The sequence below is a fragment of the Anabrus simplex genome, chromosome 7 (assembly GCF_040414725.1).
Source record: "Anabrus simplex isolate iqAnaSimp1 chromosome 7, ASM4041472v1, whole genome shotgun sequence".
Taxonomy (NCBI): domain Eukaryota; kingdom Metazoa; phylum Arthropoda; class Insecta; order Orthoptera; family Tettigoniidae; genus Anabrus; species Anabrus simplex.
Window position 1 is genome coordinate 32724657 of NC_090271.1, and position 17123 is coordinate 32741779.

Below are 17123 nucleotides of genomic sequence, written 5' to 3' on the forward strand. Positions count from 1 at the left end.
ACAAATCTATCCATGAAAGTTCAGGTAGGTATGCTAAAGCTAAAAAAGTAATGCACACATGAAAGATCAAGCCCTTTCACAGCAGTCTATTTTGCAATTTGATTATACATTTAATTTCAGTCTTTAAATAATAACCTGTTAAATAATTCTTCATTCATGTATCCAGAATTGCTTTAGCAACTTTGAAGTTAATATTTTAGCAACACTTTCTTTCTAGACATCATTTATTTATCGATTTCCATATATACATTTCCATTGATATTTGAATTTACAGGTCATGCCACTAGGAACGCCACTTGCGAATTGTCTCCCATTTTAACAAGGTTAAATCCATCCATCTGTCTGTCCGTTCATTTTGCCGAATACACCAACATGCGTATAATGAATACATTCTTTAAGAAACACCCAGGGCGTAAATGGACATGGAGAAGTCCCAATTTTGAATTCACCAATGAGATTGATTTTGTTCTTTCTAACATTCCTCAAATCATTAAAGATGTATCAGTCCTCAACAGATTCAATACTGGTAGTGACCACCGATTAGTAAAGGCTAGAGCCAAGTTAAACATTAAGAAACATCGACTTAAACTAGTGTGGGAGAAAAAGAAACAAATAAATCTTAAACATCTAGAAGAAAATAAAGAGAAATTCTATGAAGCCCTTCAACAAAGCCTACATGAAACAACTGGTGAAAATCTGGCAAAAATGCTAATGGATACGGTTGAAGTAATTGGAGGGTTGAAAAATAATAACACTCGGGATAAGAAACTCAGTGATGATACCAGGAACTTGCTAAAGAAGAGGAGAGAAATGAAAATTCAGTCTGACTGTGACAAAATACAGTACTCTGAGCTGGGCAAAACCATAAGAAAGAGAATTAAAACAAAGAAATTCAATGAAGATACTCTAAGAACTTGCTTATCTGAAAAATCAAGTTTGAAGTCTGCTAAAAGTAAGCTACAGATCGGGAAGAAGCAATTAATTGCATTAGATGAGGACAACGGCCGAATTACCGATAGCAAAGAACTTCTTGAGTTCATCAGAAACTTTTATAGCAAGTTGTACGAGAAGGTTGATGATAACCTGTCTTTGCCTGACTTATCCAACATTTCCCAAGTCCCGGAAGTTCTCCCATCTGAGATCAGACATGATATAAACAGTATGAAAAAGGAATCAGTCGCAGGTAGCGATAACCTTTCAGTTAGCGTTCTCAAACTTGCTGGTGATGAAACTTTAAGCCACTTGGCAAAAATATTCACATCTTGTCTACGTAATGCATTCATCCCTCCATCTTGGAACAGAGCAATGATAATTCCCCTGCACAAAAAAGGGAACATACATGACATTAGAAACCATCGTCCTATTAGCTTGCTTTCTGTCCTTTACAAGGTTTTCACCAAGGTACTGACAAATAGAATCAGTTCTACGCTTGATTTTGCCCAGCCAATTGAACAAGCAGGTTTCCGCCAAGGTTTTGGAACAATTGACCACATACTCATCCTTTGTGAAGTTATCAGCAGAAGTAATGAATATCAAATGCTGCTCTGTCTAGCCTTTGTGGACTTTGAAAAGGCTTTTGACTTGGTGAGCCACGCTGCTGTTATGTAAGCCTTACCCGAACACGGCGTCGATGCTGCCTACATAAGAGTACTCCAGCATATCTACGAAACCTCTTCAACCTTCATGAACGTCAATGTGCCAACCACGGATTTTCCAATTCAAAGAGGTGTAAAGCAAGGCAACCCCATTTCTCCCATTTCTCTCAGCAGTATTAGAAATGGCCACGTTAACAATCAACTGGCAAAGTACAGAAATCAAAATCAATGGGAAAAGGCTAAACAACTTAAGGTTTGCAGATGACATTACACTTTTGGCCAATGACATCGATGAACTACAAACTCTAATACAAGATCTTGTCTCAGCCTGTCAAAAAGTGGGACTATCCATGAACCTTTCTAAAACCAAAGTAATGCTCAACAAATGGGCCTCAGCAGGAAAGCTGCATGTGGGAAACTCCACATTACAACAGGTCAATGAGTATGTCTATCTCAGGCAGCTTGTAAACATGAGAGGGGACTTAAGACCGGAAATCTTCCGACGTATCAAACTAGGATGGCAAGCCTACGGAAGAAATTCTTCAATCTTCAAATCCAACATGCCAACCCACCTTAAGAAGATAGTTTTTGACCAGTCTCCCTGTACTGACTTACAGTTGTGAAACCTGGACATTGAGCGAGTTTGTTAAGCAAAAACTCAGAACAACCCCATGAACTATGGAACGGTTTATGCTAGGCTTCACGAAGAAAGACAGGAAGAGAGCAGATTGCATCAGGTCAGTCACAAAGGTCAGTGACTTTTTAGAAAGGGTGTTTACCCTAAAATGGCAGTGGGCAGGCCATGTTGCTCGGAGAACTGATGGTAGGTGGACAAAGCTTGTGCTTGAGTGGAGTCCGAAAGATCATCTGAGGGAAGACCACCGAACAGATGGGATAAAGACATCTGGAAGATTACTGGGATCAATTGGCAGAACATCGCTCAAGACCATCCCAGATGGAGAGACCTCATGAAAACCTACCTTGCTTCAGACTTAAAGAGGCCACATCGTAAAAACGATTGAATATCAAATCAAAATCTCTTTATTTGCAAATGAGGTGTCTACCTCGGTGGCAAATGGTACACTAAAATACATTATTGTCAAGCACTAAATATTAAATTAACAAGAGAAGAAAATTTTCCTATAATACAATATTATACAATTTACGTTAACAATGTTTTCAATTAAACACACAGCTCATCCTTAATAAATTTATATTGTTTACAAAATTCTACTTATAATATATCTCCTGTACTACTTACAAATATAGTCAACTGATATACAGTATATGGAATTACTTCAAATGATACTATACAACTGGTATAAGATTAATATTTACATTGCATTTATTTATTTACTTTTTTTTACCCGTTCTGGATCCTAAGTAGTATAACGACCTGCTGCGTCTTAACCAGTGCCCCTTTCGCCACCACTTTTCAGAGTTCCTGAAGGGCCTGATAGTGATAGTGATATTGACAGGAGATATAAAAGAATGACACACACACACACACACACACTACTATTTATGTATGTCAACTTAATTCAAATGCATAAATAACCCCAAAAACTTCACAAACAAATACATGTGCTCTTATGGCAGAATCAGTAACTCTCTGGTCACTCCGCTAGTCAGAGCTCTAATCGTTGTCCCTCGATATCTCGCAAAGTGATATACTAACAATTTGTTGGTTATTTTGATCCATCTTTTCAATACCAAATAACAAATCAAAATAACCAACAAATTGTTAGTATATCGTAGCATAGTTCAATACGGGTCTAATAATGAGATTAGTTACATGTAATCTCGCAAAGTGTCGGGTATTGTCTTTACTGTATTTGCCTAAAGCCAATCAGAAATAACATTACACTGGCAGACTGTTTATTTCATCTGCTAATTAACTGCAGTGCTGCATTTGAACAGAAACTAACCTGTACTTCTGTGACTTAAGTCTCTTCTTTTCAGATGTCCTCGAGCTATGATTGTATATGATTAGTTTGTACGAAATAGTCAACGTCTCGCTGATGTATGTTCTTTTAGATACAAAAATTGACCTGGAAGGAAGTTCTACTTTCATAACTCCAGAGGAACTGTGGACTGGAGTTTTGTCTGAACCTCAAGAAGTCAAGGAATCATCCACCAAGCCTGATATAATCAAGAAAGTGGAAGAAGTTGTTCTAGGGTGGGCATTGCAGATTGAACAGGTAATCTCTGGTCCTTCACTCAATAATTTACTGTAAGAAAATTTGAAATAGGCATATACAGGGTGTTTCAAAATGAATATCAGGGTTTTAAGACTCTGTAGTAGGTATTTATTACATTGAACTTACAATCTTACAAACATAAGACGAACTCAGTTTGTTCTACAAGTGCACATGTACTGGTTCCTCCATCTTCTGTTGCGAAGCGCTTTCATACCTGTGCGCATGCACTGGTTCCTATGTCTAGTAGCTAGTAGCACTAGTGGCAAAGATGGTGACTGGGGAACACAAAGCTTTGCAAGGACTGAATCTATAGTTACAGTGCAGCATGTGTTCTGTATTAAGTTACATTGTAATCCTACAAGTGACAATAACATCCGTAGATTATATCATGATTGCAAGCATAATTGGCAGTCATACAAATTTTAGTGAAAAATGGAAGAGTATGTATAGGTACTTTAAGGCAGAAACAGGTTCCAAGAAGGACATTCCAGGAATCATTAATGAACAAGGGGAGTGTGCATGTGAGGATCTCCAAAAGGCAGAAGTATTCAGTCAGCAGTATTTAAAGATTGTTGGTTACAAGGAAAATGTCCAGATAAAGGAGGTGACTAATACTGAAGAAGTATTAAAATTTACCTACGATAACGACATTTACAATAAGATGCAAAAGTTGAAAACTAGAAAAGCAGATGGAACTGATAAGATTTCCAGTACCATATCTGAAGTACTTATCTGATTATTGTTTGCATTAAGGAGCTATACTAAATGAATGGAGAGTTGCTGTACTAGCCCCTGTGTATAAAGGAAAGGGTAATAGACATAAAGCTGAAAATTACAGGCCAGTCAGTTTGACATGCATTGCATGTAAGCTTTGGGAAAGCATTCTTTCTGATTATATTAGACATGCTTTCGAAACTAATAACTGGTTTGATAAAAGGCAGTTCGGGTTTAGGAAAGGTTGTTTCACTAAAGCTCAGCTTGTAGGATTCCAGCAAGATATAACAGGTATCTTGGATTCATAAGGCCAAACGGACTGTATCGCGATTGACCTATCTAAGGCATTTTGATAGGGTAGATCATGGGAGACTACTGGTAAAAATGAGGGCTATTGGACTAGACAAAAATAGTGACTGAATGGGTAGCTATATTTCTAGAATAGAACTCAGAGAATCAGAGTAGGTGAAGCTTTATCTGATCCTGTAATCATTTAGATGGGAATTCCTCAAGGCAGTGTTATTGGACCTTTATGTTTTCTTATATACAGTATACAAATGTAATGAATAAAGAACTAGAAAGAGAGATAAGGCTTTTTGCAGATGATGTTATTCTGTATAGAGTAATAAATAAGTTACAAGATTGTGTGCAATTGCAAAATGACCATGACAATGTTTGAGATGGACAGCAGGCAATGGTATGATGACAAAGAGGGTTAAAAGTCAGGTTGTGAGTTTCACAAATAGGGAAAGTCCTCTCAATTTTAATTACTGGATTGATGGGTTGAATGCTTATGGGGATCACTGTAAGTACCTAGGTGTTAATATATGGAAAGATCTTCATCGGGGGAATCACGTAAATGGGATTGTAAATAAAGGATACAAATTTCTTCACATGATTATGAGGGTATTTAGGGGGTGTAGTTTGGATGTAAAGGAAAGGGTATATAAGTCTCTGGTATGACCCCAAGTAGAGTATGGTTCCGGTGTATGGGACCCTCACCAATATTACTTGATTCAAAACTGGAAAAAATCCAAAGAAAAGCAGGTCGATTTGTTCTGGGTGATTTCCAACAAAAGAGTAACGTTACAAAAATGTTTCAAAGTTTGGGCTAGGAAAACTTGAGAGAAAGGAGATGAGCTGCTCATCTAAGTGGTATGTTCTGAGCTGTCAGCGGAGAGATGGTGTGAAATGACATTAGTAGACGAATAAGTTTGAGTGGTGTCTTTAAAAGTAGGTAAGATCACAATATGAAGATAAAGTTGGAATTCAAGAGAACAAATTGGGGCAAATATTAATTTATAGGTAGGAGAGTTAGGGATTGAAATAATTGACCAAGGGAGGTGTTCAAGAAATTTCCAAATTCTTTGCAATCATTTAAGAAAAGGCTAGGAAAACAACAGGCAGGGAATCTGCCACCTGGGCAATTGCTGTAAAGGCAGATCAGTGTTGATTGATTGCATACTGACCTGATAATGATGGTGGTGGTGGTGGTGGTGGTGATTATTGTTGTTGTTTAAAGGGGCCTAACATTTAGGTCATCAGCCCCTGTCATTGTGTTTGTCCTATTTTGTGTTCTGTACATTATATACCAGTAAATCAGCTGCCCCTACCAATATTGTTTTATCCAAACCACAATTTTATATACGCTGTGAAAAGATATGTCCGCCTGGTATGTACACTAAGTGCAGTAAATCCAACTACCTACATAAAAATGGAAGCTGTTATGGCACAGTATTATTAAATCACACACTCTTAATGATCTGATATGTAAATGTAACATCTATGAAACATGAAGTGGACATTGCAACCATGTTAAAACTATCTTAGGATCTGCTAGCATTTGAAAACGTGTGCTAAGCCAAAGCTGCGAGCGAGATTTGTATTAAGAATGCCCTAGAGTACGTTCTCCAGTTTGCTCTTTCATACACACTCCACATCACTGAATCAAAGTTTTAAACATTAATTTTTGCATTTTGCTATACCCAGTCACTTGGCATGATGTCTTCACACAGTTACATAGTGGACTGACATAAGATAAATGATTAAAAGGATGTCATATTTTTCAAATAGTCTATAGTCACAAGACGGGAACGATAATTGTATTTAGAATCATTTGCAGGTTGTGCTCACAGTGGATTAGTACTATACAGGATGCAAACAGAGAAATATCTACTTCACAATAATTTCCTATGTTTGCTGGGCTGCAGAACAAACTATTGGTAGGGCCAGCTGATTCATCTGGCATTTTAATGTAATACGGTAGTGCTATTTGCTTTACGTCCCACTAACTACTTTTATGGTTTCAGTGATGCCAAGATGCCAGAATTTAGTCCTGCTGGAGTTCTTTTATGTGCCAGTAAATCTACCGACACGAGGTTGACGTACTTGAGCCCTTCAGATACCACCAGACTGAGCCAGGATCGAACCTGACAAGTTGGGGTCAGAAGGCCAGTACCTCAACTGTCTGAGCCACTTAGCCGGGCATCTGGCATTTTAATTGAATTTTCATGACCACCTTAGTTTCATCTACGTGTCATACCAATTTTAAGTCAACAGCTTGACACAACCTAACACCTGAAAACATGTCAAGCACATAGACTAATAAATTAAATTTTGTTCCTGTCTCAGGTGATGGCAATCTGTAACCAGTTACGACGAGAGAAAGAAACAATTGGACCAATGGCAGAACTGGTGTACTGGAGGCGATTGCTTGCAAGATATACTTCCATTGTGGAGCATCTGAGAAGCATACAATGCAAGAACTTTATCCTGGCGCTCACCCTGGCCCAGTCCAGGGTCTTGAGAGTATGGATCATACATATTTTGTCTTTTAGTGAAATTTGACAGATAATATCATAATTACTGTTGTATCTCATGTTAGCATTGTAACATACCTTCCACCCATCTTAATCTCTGACAGTTGCATGTATCTTCCATAAAATAATAAATTTTAAAAAAATGCTCTAACACAGTCAGGGTCAGAAAATAACAAGAATTGAGCAAGAGAGTGATATGTTATATATAAACTTCATTATGGTCCTATTAACAGTTGTTACAAGGAACAAGGTAAAATAGGTTCCACGTATTCAGAACCAGTACATTGACATTAATGCCACATACAACTACAAATGCGACGGATCCAATCTTCTACTCATTGTGCAAAAAACCATTAATATAAAAATACTTTCAGAACTATTTGTATGCTGGATTCAGGACGCCACCAGGTGTGTATCGAATGGTTCTCTAAGTTGGCTCCAAGGACTTAAACTGACTGTAGTAAATCCTATAAGTCGCTAATAGACACCGAGCTGCCGCTGGAAAGTGGGGTCTGAGGCGAGGACATCATGATTTGTCCGCAGCTATATTTGTGACAGTTGGACATGATGCCCATCAAGATTTTTCATCATGAACTCATCTTTTTTAAGGTGTTTTTACCTTTTTAGATGTGTTGGTTTTCAATGTTTTTAATGTACCAATTATACTATATTGGCTGAAGATGATGCAAAGGGTTGAAATTAGTATAGTGCTGTAAAAATAATGTTTAATAAAAATATAACAGATTTTTATAAAATTTAGTTTTATGTGGCATTAATGTTAATGTATTGAATAGATGGATCCTATTTTACCTTGTTCCTTGTGACCAAGAGAGGCTGAATAGGATGGATGAAAGTGAGGATCCTGACACAAGTAAGTGGAAGCAATGCTAAGCAATGTTAAGCTAAGGGCCCCATGGTCGCCAATCCACGCTCCCAAATTGATAACCCCTGGGGCCAGGTTCATAGTTAATTCACAGAGGCTTGCAGACTGAACACTAAAAGGCATAACCTTCTGCAATGAAGATGTATATATGTACAGTATGCATGAAGGTATCTTGCTAAAAATTGAAACACAGTCAATAGTGTGGTTACTAGTGTTTAGCTTAAAACTTAAATTGCTGTCTCTTTATTTTGACATATTTCTTATGTTAACAGAAATGGAAGGTGCTGGATAATGAAATCACTGACGCATGTAATGAGGCAGAAGACAATGTGAAATATCTCTATGCTCTGGAGAAGTACTGTGAACCTCTCTACCGCTGCGATCCTCATGCTATGGGCAAGTTTATTCCGAGCCTTATGTATGTCATCCGCATGGTCTATGCGACATCACGCTACTACAATACCACTGAAAGAGTGACAGCCTTGCTTGTTAAGGTGAGCAAGTTCTCTCTATAGAAATAAAATGATTAATGTCTGCTTATTTTGGGGAAGTTTAAAACTTCTTACCTTATGTAGTGAAATCATAATGATCATCTGGGTTTTTTTATGTACTGTACCTTTACTGAGTGAGCAGGCTGCCTCTGTGGATCAGTGGTAGAGTGTAGGCCTCCAGATCCCAAGATAGCTGGTTCAAACCCGGCAGAGGTAGTCGGATTTTTGAAGGGCGGAAAAACGTCCATTCGACACTCCATGTCGTAAGATGTCAGCATGTAAAAGATCTCTGGTGACACATTTGGTGTTTACCCAACAAAATTCATTAAATCTCAGCCAGAGACGCCCAAGAGAGTGTTGATTTACTCGGTCTGCCATCTAGTGGGCCTAGAGTAAAATTAAACGTCGAAATTGATGAGCAGACAGCGTCAAATTGAAATGTCTGCACACAGTTGCTGAGGCCATATTATTATTATTATTATTATTATTATTATTATTATTGTTGTTGATTTACTCGGTCTGCCATCTAGTGGGCCTAGAGTAAAATGAAACGTCGAAATTGAAGGATATCAGGGACAGGGTGAAGCCGGAAGACAGTGGAGCAGGCATTCGATCTATCCGTAAAACAAGAGCGGGAGCTGTTCTTCTTGAATTTAACAAAACAACTAAGATGGAAAATAGAGAGGTATTCAGTAATTCTCTGAGAGATGCCCTCGGACGAGATGGCGATGTAAAGGCTTTAATACCCCGAACTACACTGGAGATTCGAGACATGGATGGTGTCACTACCGCCGCAGACGTGGAGGAAGCTGTAAGACGAGATTCCGGCAACCCCCATGGAGAACTGAAAATATCGGTCTCGAAACCAAACAGCTGGGGACAGAAACTTGCCATCTTCGAAACCAAAGACGAGGACGCTCAGAAACTACTGGAAGCAGGAAGAATCAAGGTAGGATGGCTATACTGCAGAGTACGAGCTAGAACTATGTTACCTCGCTGCTTCCGATGCCTATCATATGGACATCTGGCAAGGAACTGCACAGGCCCCGACAGAAACAAGCTCTGTTTTAAGTGTGGAGAATCTGGCCACAAGGCAGTAGACTGTAAAAAGAGCAATCCACGATGCATACTTTGTTCAGACAAGGGTGTCAATGAAGCTGAACGAAAGCATATTCCTGGATCGGGAGCATGTGCAATATTTCGTGAAGCTCTGGAAAAGGCAAAAAATCATAGTAAATGATGTGAATACTTCAAGCAAATATGCACAGGAGTCAAACAGCTAACGATCTTATGACACAGCTGATTTACGAGATGGAAGTAGACATCGTTATTATTAGCGAACCATATCAAGAGAGAGACCATCCAGGGTGGTTTGTGGATAACCTCGGAACAGCTGCAATTTGGATACCAGATCCAGGAAAAGTCCCAGTAACACAGCATGGATGCGATGACGGTTTTGTTTGGGTACAGACTGGGGGAATCACTATTGTAAGCTGTTATTTTACACCAAATGAATCTGTTTCCAACTTTCAGATGAAACTTGATGGTCTTGAGGACGTAATATGCAGAATTGAAAACAAATTAGTGGTCGCTGGTGACGTAAATGCTCAAGCGTTGGAATGGGGCATGCGACAAACAGACTCCAGAGGACGTCGTATAATGGAGATGGTAGCCAGAACAGGTTTGGTGGTCAAGAACATTGGAAATGTGCCAACATTTCGACGGCCAGGATGTCAGGGAACAATACCGGATGTAACCTTCTCATCAGAGGATATTACGCCTAAGATTTGCGAATGGAAAGTGATCGAGAACTACACGGGGAGCGATCATCAATATATCATCTTTCGACTGCTCCAAGAATCTCCTCAAGAAAGAAACATCTTGCGCAGGTCAGCACGGTGGAACATAGCCGGTATTGACAAGAAAAAGTTCATTGATGTAATTCGGAATGGAATGGACAACATAACTGAAAAATGTTTTGCTTGTAGAGGGAAAGAAGCAGCTGGTATATGTGTTGAACTCACTCTGCAGCTAATCCATCAAGCATGCAATGCCTCAATGTCCTGAAGGAGACCGCGAAACAGCAAGCGCCCAGTGTACTGGTGGACCGAAGAGATTGCTGAACTGAGAAAGAATTGCCTGCGACTTCGACGCAGGGCTCAGAGGATGAGAGGCAGTCAAGAGAATACCTCAGTCACAGCGGAGTACAAGTCAGCGAAGAAGGAACTCCGTAATGCAGTCAGAAAAAGTAAAGCTGATAAATGGTGGGCACTGGCTAAAGAAGTAGAAGATGATCCATGGGGACAAGGTTATAAGATTGTCATGAAGAAACTCGGTACATTTTCAACCCCGAGTGCGGATCCGCAAACAATTAAACAAATTGTGGATACACTATTCCCAGACCATCCAGAGAGGATTGGCTGTGACGACGAGAAAGAACTGGATGATATACCCCTCTTTACTGTAGAAGAGCTGAATAGAGCTATTAGCTCTCTTAGAAACAAGAAAACTCCAGGACCAGATGGTATACCTGCAGAAGTGCTAAAGATAATAGCAGAACTATGCCCAGAACTGTTGCTGAATATGTACAATAATTGCCTGCAAACGGGTGTTTTTAGTCCCCGATGGAAAATGGCTCGTTTGGTTCTGATCAGCAAAGGAAAACTTGGTGGTTATAGACCTTTATGTATGCTGGACACAGCTGGAAAAGGCCTGGAGAAACTTCTGCAGCCCAGAATCCTCTCAGCAGTTCAACTAGCAGGGGATCTATCTGTTTGCCAACATGGATTTCGGAGAGGACACTCGATGCTAGATGCAGTGTGGGAGGAGGTGAATACAGCAGAAAGGGCACAAACGGGCAACCATCATTCCCGTAAATTGACACTTCTTGTGACCCTTGATGTGAAGAATGCCTTCAATTCGGCAAGATGGAGCGACATGTTGGTAGCTCTTGAAGAAACTTTCAAGCTACCACAATATCTTATGCGCATAATGAGAGATTACTTCAAAGATCGCACTCTGTTGTATGATACGGAAGATGGAGAAAAGACGAAGCGTCTGACGGCTGGTGCAGCGCAGGGATTGATCCTTGGTCCAGATCTTTGGAACATAATGTATGATGGCTTGTTACGCGTGGAGATGCCAGAGGACACGAAGCTTGTGGGCTACGCTGATGATGTGGCCGCCTTGATAGTAGCTCGTAATGTTGAAATGGCTCAAATTAAACTGAACCAGGTGATGCGGCGCATAAGAGAATGGATGATGAGCCACAGTCTAACATTAGCCGAACACAAAACGGAGATAGTTCTTCTGACAAGGAAAAGGATCGAAACTCTTGTACCAATGACTGTTGGAGAGTTAGTGATAGAAACATCTGCGAGCACAAAATATCTAGGAGTGACACTTGACTCCAAGCTCACATTCTGGACTCATATTCAGAGAGTGACAGACAAGGCAGTAAAATACATGACTGCGCTTAGCAGACTAATGGGAAATATTAAAGGTCCGAAATCCAGTAAACGACATCTTCTCATGTCGACGGTTCAGTCAGTGCTTCTATATGGTTCTGAAATCTGGGCTGAATCCTTGAGATTTGCTTGGTATCGGAGAAGGATAGCTGCTGTACAACGGAGAGCGGCTTTACGTATCACATGTGCATATCGCACTGTTTCCGAACCGGCAATCCTCACGGTGGCAGCAATAGCTCCAATAGATCTACTCGCATTGGAGCGGCATGAAATCTGGCGTACCAAAGGAGAGCTGGGAAAGAAATGTGCAAAGAAGCGCACCTTCAGTCAACTGATGAGGCGATGGCAACTCAGATGGGAAAGTGACCCTCGAGGCAAATGGACCAAGCGACTGATACCACGCTTGGATATCTGGGTTGAAAGGGCCCATGGTGAAGTAAATTACTACCTCACGCAGCTTCTAACAGGACATGGATATTTCCAGAAATTCCTGCATAAAGTGGGCAGAGCGAGTGACGCAGCATGCATATACTGCGATGATATTGACGACGTATATCACACCTTTTTTGTATGCGGCCATTGGACAATTCAGAGAAGATGTGTGGAAACTGAACTAGGAGAATTGACAACAGATAATGTTATTTCGGTGATGCTGCGAAACCAGGAATCCTGGGATCGCGTGGCAGTACATGTGGAGGACATCCTTCGTCAGAAGAAGAAGGATTTGGAAGCATACGAACGTTTGTAAAGGTGAAATGAAGAAAGAAGACGTCTGAAAGACAAAGCACGATATCACCCTGAAGTAATGCGAGAGCGGTTCTGGGGTGATGACTCAAATCGTGGGAAAAGGGTGTGTGGTTTTTAGTGGGTAAGAATCCCACACACTTGTGGAGTGCAGACCCTTCACAAGTGTCTTTTTGAAGATTTTCCACAATCCCTCGCAAAAAAAAAAAAAAAAAATTATTACTGAGTGACCTTACTGTGTGGCTTGGATCATGTATCTGTCAGCTTGCATTCTGGAAATAGTGGGTTCCAACACAAGTGTCGGCAGCCATGAAGAAAGTTTCCCATTTTCACACCAGGTTAATGCGAGGTTAGGTCACGGTCACTTCCTATCTCATCGTTGCTATAAGAAACGTCTGTCGGTGTGAAATAAAACAAATAGCAAAATTATGTACCTTTACTGTGGGAAGAAAATTTCACATAGTTCAAACAAACTCAATATTCTCATTTCTGATTCTAGAGTCATCATCATCATCATTTCCCTTTATTTGGATGGTCTGGGAGGATATAGTCCTTCTCTAGTTCAAGTCCTACAAGATGTATCTAAATTCCTATTACATCCTTGGAGGGATTATAGGGGGCTGAGTAGATGACATTTTGAGCAGAAACCCATGACCAGAAAAGTAGCATTTCCCCTCTACAATCAAAACACCACCACATGGTAAAATGCCCCATGTCTGCTGCAGCAATGAGCAGAGCAGAGCACGTATGTTATTGTTGCAGTGCTTCTGCATCCAGTTATAAGAACTTACAAGAAGAGTTGGAGTTGAGGAAGATCTGTTATGTGGGTTATGGCAGCAGCAGATGTTTGACCACCAGGTGTTTGGGTTTGTGGGTGAGTGTACCACAATACAATGTTCAGATCCAATGTTTGTATCAAAGTGAGTGGTCACCATGTCAAGCTATTCTTGTAAGTTGACCCAGAAGCACAGCAGCAACAACATACATACTCCACTGTATTCATTGGCACAGTAGAGGCAAGACATTTAAATTCTTTGTTGTGTTTCTCTTTTATGCTTCTGAGATCCTGTCCAAAATGTTACCTACTCAGTCGCCCCTACCAGGTCTCAAAGTGTGTAAAAGAAATTACGATACACTCTGTATATAGAAAAACAGAAACTGAATAGAGGCACATAATAGAATGAAGATGAGTAAAAGACAGACTGTAGGAATAATCATCAAGAGGAAAGGAACAAACTCAAACCTCTTTTCGCAAGGAACCGAATTAGAATCATTTTCTCACTTCAAATACCACGGAAGCAAAATCTTCAAAGAAAACACTGTCAAGCAGGAAATACTCAGAAAGACACAGGAAGCATAAAACTTTTGCAATCAAGTCAGAAACCTACTCTGGGACTGAGAAATACCCCAAAAAGCAAAAACAACCCTGTACCACACCTACTTTGTATCAATTCTCACATATGGTTTAGAGGTTTGTACTCTACTAAACAGTGACTAGTGCCGGGCTGAGTGGCTCAGATGGTTGAGATGCTGGTCTTCTGACCCCAGCTTGGCAGGTTTGATGCAGGTATTTGAAGGTGCTCAAGTACATCAGCCTTGTGTCGGTAGGTTTACTGGCATGTAAAAAGAACTCCTGCGGGACTAAATTCCGGCACTTTGGCATTTCCGAAAACCATAAAATTAGTTAGTGTGACATAAAGCAAATAACATTATTATTAAACAGAACTGAAGCAAAAGAAATAAGATTCATTAGAACTATGAATCAAACTACTCGAAAGCACAAAATCAGGAATGAAGTAAATAGGAGTCTAGCCGGAACTGAGGTCCCTATCACCAGAGTAATAAATGGACCTCTGTGATAATGAAAAGCAAGAGACCTACCAAAAAATACTTTTACTTTACTGCCCAAGGAAAAGGACCAAGGGGAAGGTCAAGGAAATGCTGGATAGACAGTGAAATCAGATGAGGAGGAGAGAGGTCTCACATGGGAAGATGTCCTGGAACAGAAGAGTATGCAGACTGCAAGAGATGGTGATTGCTTATACACACCACACCCAGTAAATTGGAGCTGGAAAAATGATGATGATGATGATGATGATGATGAATAGGATAACCACAATGACAAGTCATTATATGAAAAGAGAGTAACAGAAAGAGGACAAACATGAAAACATACAAGGACAATTTTTACATCTTCATACACTAGATAAGCTCTCGACTCATCAATCCCCATTGTTTTGTATGCATTATTTCTCAGCTTTTGACAAGCTTTCTTTATTAAAATTAGAAGCCTGTTTATCTTAACGTCTTAACTGGGTATTATTGATGTGCTTGGTGTACCCTGCCCTGTGTATTTTTGTTCAGTAGATTGTTGTTACACAGCAGGATAGGCAGAAAAGTTAGTAATATCATTAATATCATTCATCTGTGATCTAAAAAGTAAAATAAAGGAGTTTTAATTAATTCATTATAATGTTAGAGAAATTTTAACCATTTTTACACTAACTGCAAGGTCATTTACCTGGTTGGAATTTGAGAGTTTGGCCCATATTTTACAGCCGAAAGCTGAAACAAATAAAAGCAAGGAGTATTTATAAATATATCACGCATGTGACATACTGAACCATTTTTCATTAACTGCAAGGTAATTTACCTGTTTGAAATTTGAGTTTTTTTTTCATATGTTAGCACCTAAAATTAAAACAAATAAAAGAAAGGAATATTTATGAATTACACATCATGCTAGTGACATTATGAAAGATTTTACATTAACTTCACGGTCAGTTACGTCATTTACCTCACTAGAACTGCAGTGATTTGTCTCGGTGATAATTTTTTAAAAATTAGGGGTTGCGATACTTTCCCGTTTTGAGAAGTGTAACCTCTTCAGTTACACACAATAACAATTGATCATGATGATAATAATAATAATAATAATAATAATAATAATAATAATAATAATAATAATAGGTAGACTACTAACTTTTAGATTCAATCAAAAATATTAGAAACCAACGCACGTTTTGCACAAGAAAGCAACAAACAGTAATGATCAGGTTGAGCAACATGACGACTAACGAAAGGAGGTGGAAAGCTGCTAGGACCATACTCAGGGGGTGAAAAGGTATTGGCAGTGCTGACGAAGCGAAATCAATGGTGGTTCAATTTAAATACAATTTACTTAATTAATAATTTTGATGGAAATAACATAATTTGAAAAAGTGATCAAAATAATATTACACTAGGAAATTGCAAAATAATAATAATAATAATAATAATAATAATAATAATAATAATAATAATAATAATAATAATTAATAACAAAAAATTACACAGAATGTACAAATTTCAGTGACGCTAATTTACATTATTTCAAGAAGGAACATCACACTGAATGTTCGAATTTCATGGTACGAATATTAAGTAACCTTATATTGCAAAGAAAGAATAAACACACACAAAGAAGGAACAGAAAGCACAAAATCATAAAACATCTTAGTACAGAGCCCTTCTAAGAGGCTACCTTATCAAAAACACTTCTGAAAAAGGAGCTTGTCCTAAATGAGAATATCCTAACAGGACACAGATTTACTAGAGACAGCCCCAAGGGGGATATTTACGATTTACATCTACAACCAAAGAAAAAGGAAATTGAACATTTTACATTTTAACACAATTTAAGAAAACAAAAGGAAAAGGAAACTGCCTCTAAACAAAAATGATATGACTCGCCGCAAGTGCTAAGCCATGTGAAATTAAATCTGGTGACTGAGAGAAAAGCAGGTAAGCTCCGACGTTAAAGGGAAATTAAACTGAACACTACACTTGAAGATTACTACCTGACCGGGCGAGTTGGCCGTGTGCGTAGAGGCGCGCGGCTGTGAGCTTGCATCCGGGAGATAGTAGGTTCGAATCCCACTATCGGCAGCCCTGAAAATCGTTTTCCGTGGTTTCCCATTTTCACACCAAGCAAATGCTGGGGCTGTACCTTAATTAAGGCCACGGCCGCTTCCTTCCAACTCCTAGGCCTTTCCTATCCCATCGTCGCCGTAAGACCTATCTGTGTCGGTGCGACGTAAAGCCCCTAGCAAAAAAAAAAAAAAAAAAAACCCGAAAAATGAAATAGCCAAGGGTTTACCTTATAGGTAAAAAGGCAACCTCTCCCACTGCTGGTCAAACAATCAAGACGGTTTGGATGTGCTTAGTTCT

At 39.3% G+C, this 17123-nt stretch overlaps 1 protein-coding gene across 1 annotated transcript in view; it reads left to right on the forward strand.

The window, feature by feature from the left end:
* Positions 1-17123, forward strand: part of LOC136877673 (dynein axonemal heavy chain 8) — a 353345-nt gene that overhangs the window by 36487 nt on the left and 299735 nt on the right. The window contains exons 3-5 of the mRNA XM_068228699.1: positions 3633-3796; positions 7142-7318; positions 8485-8706. Coding sequence (XP_068084800.1) covers positions 3633-3796; positions 7142-7318; positions 8485-8706 — 563 coding nt within the window. The remainder of the gene's footprint in view (positions 1-3632; positions 3797-7141; positions 7319-8484; positions 8707-17123) is intronic.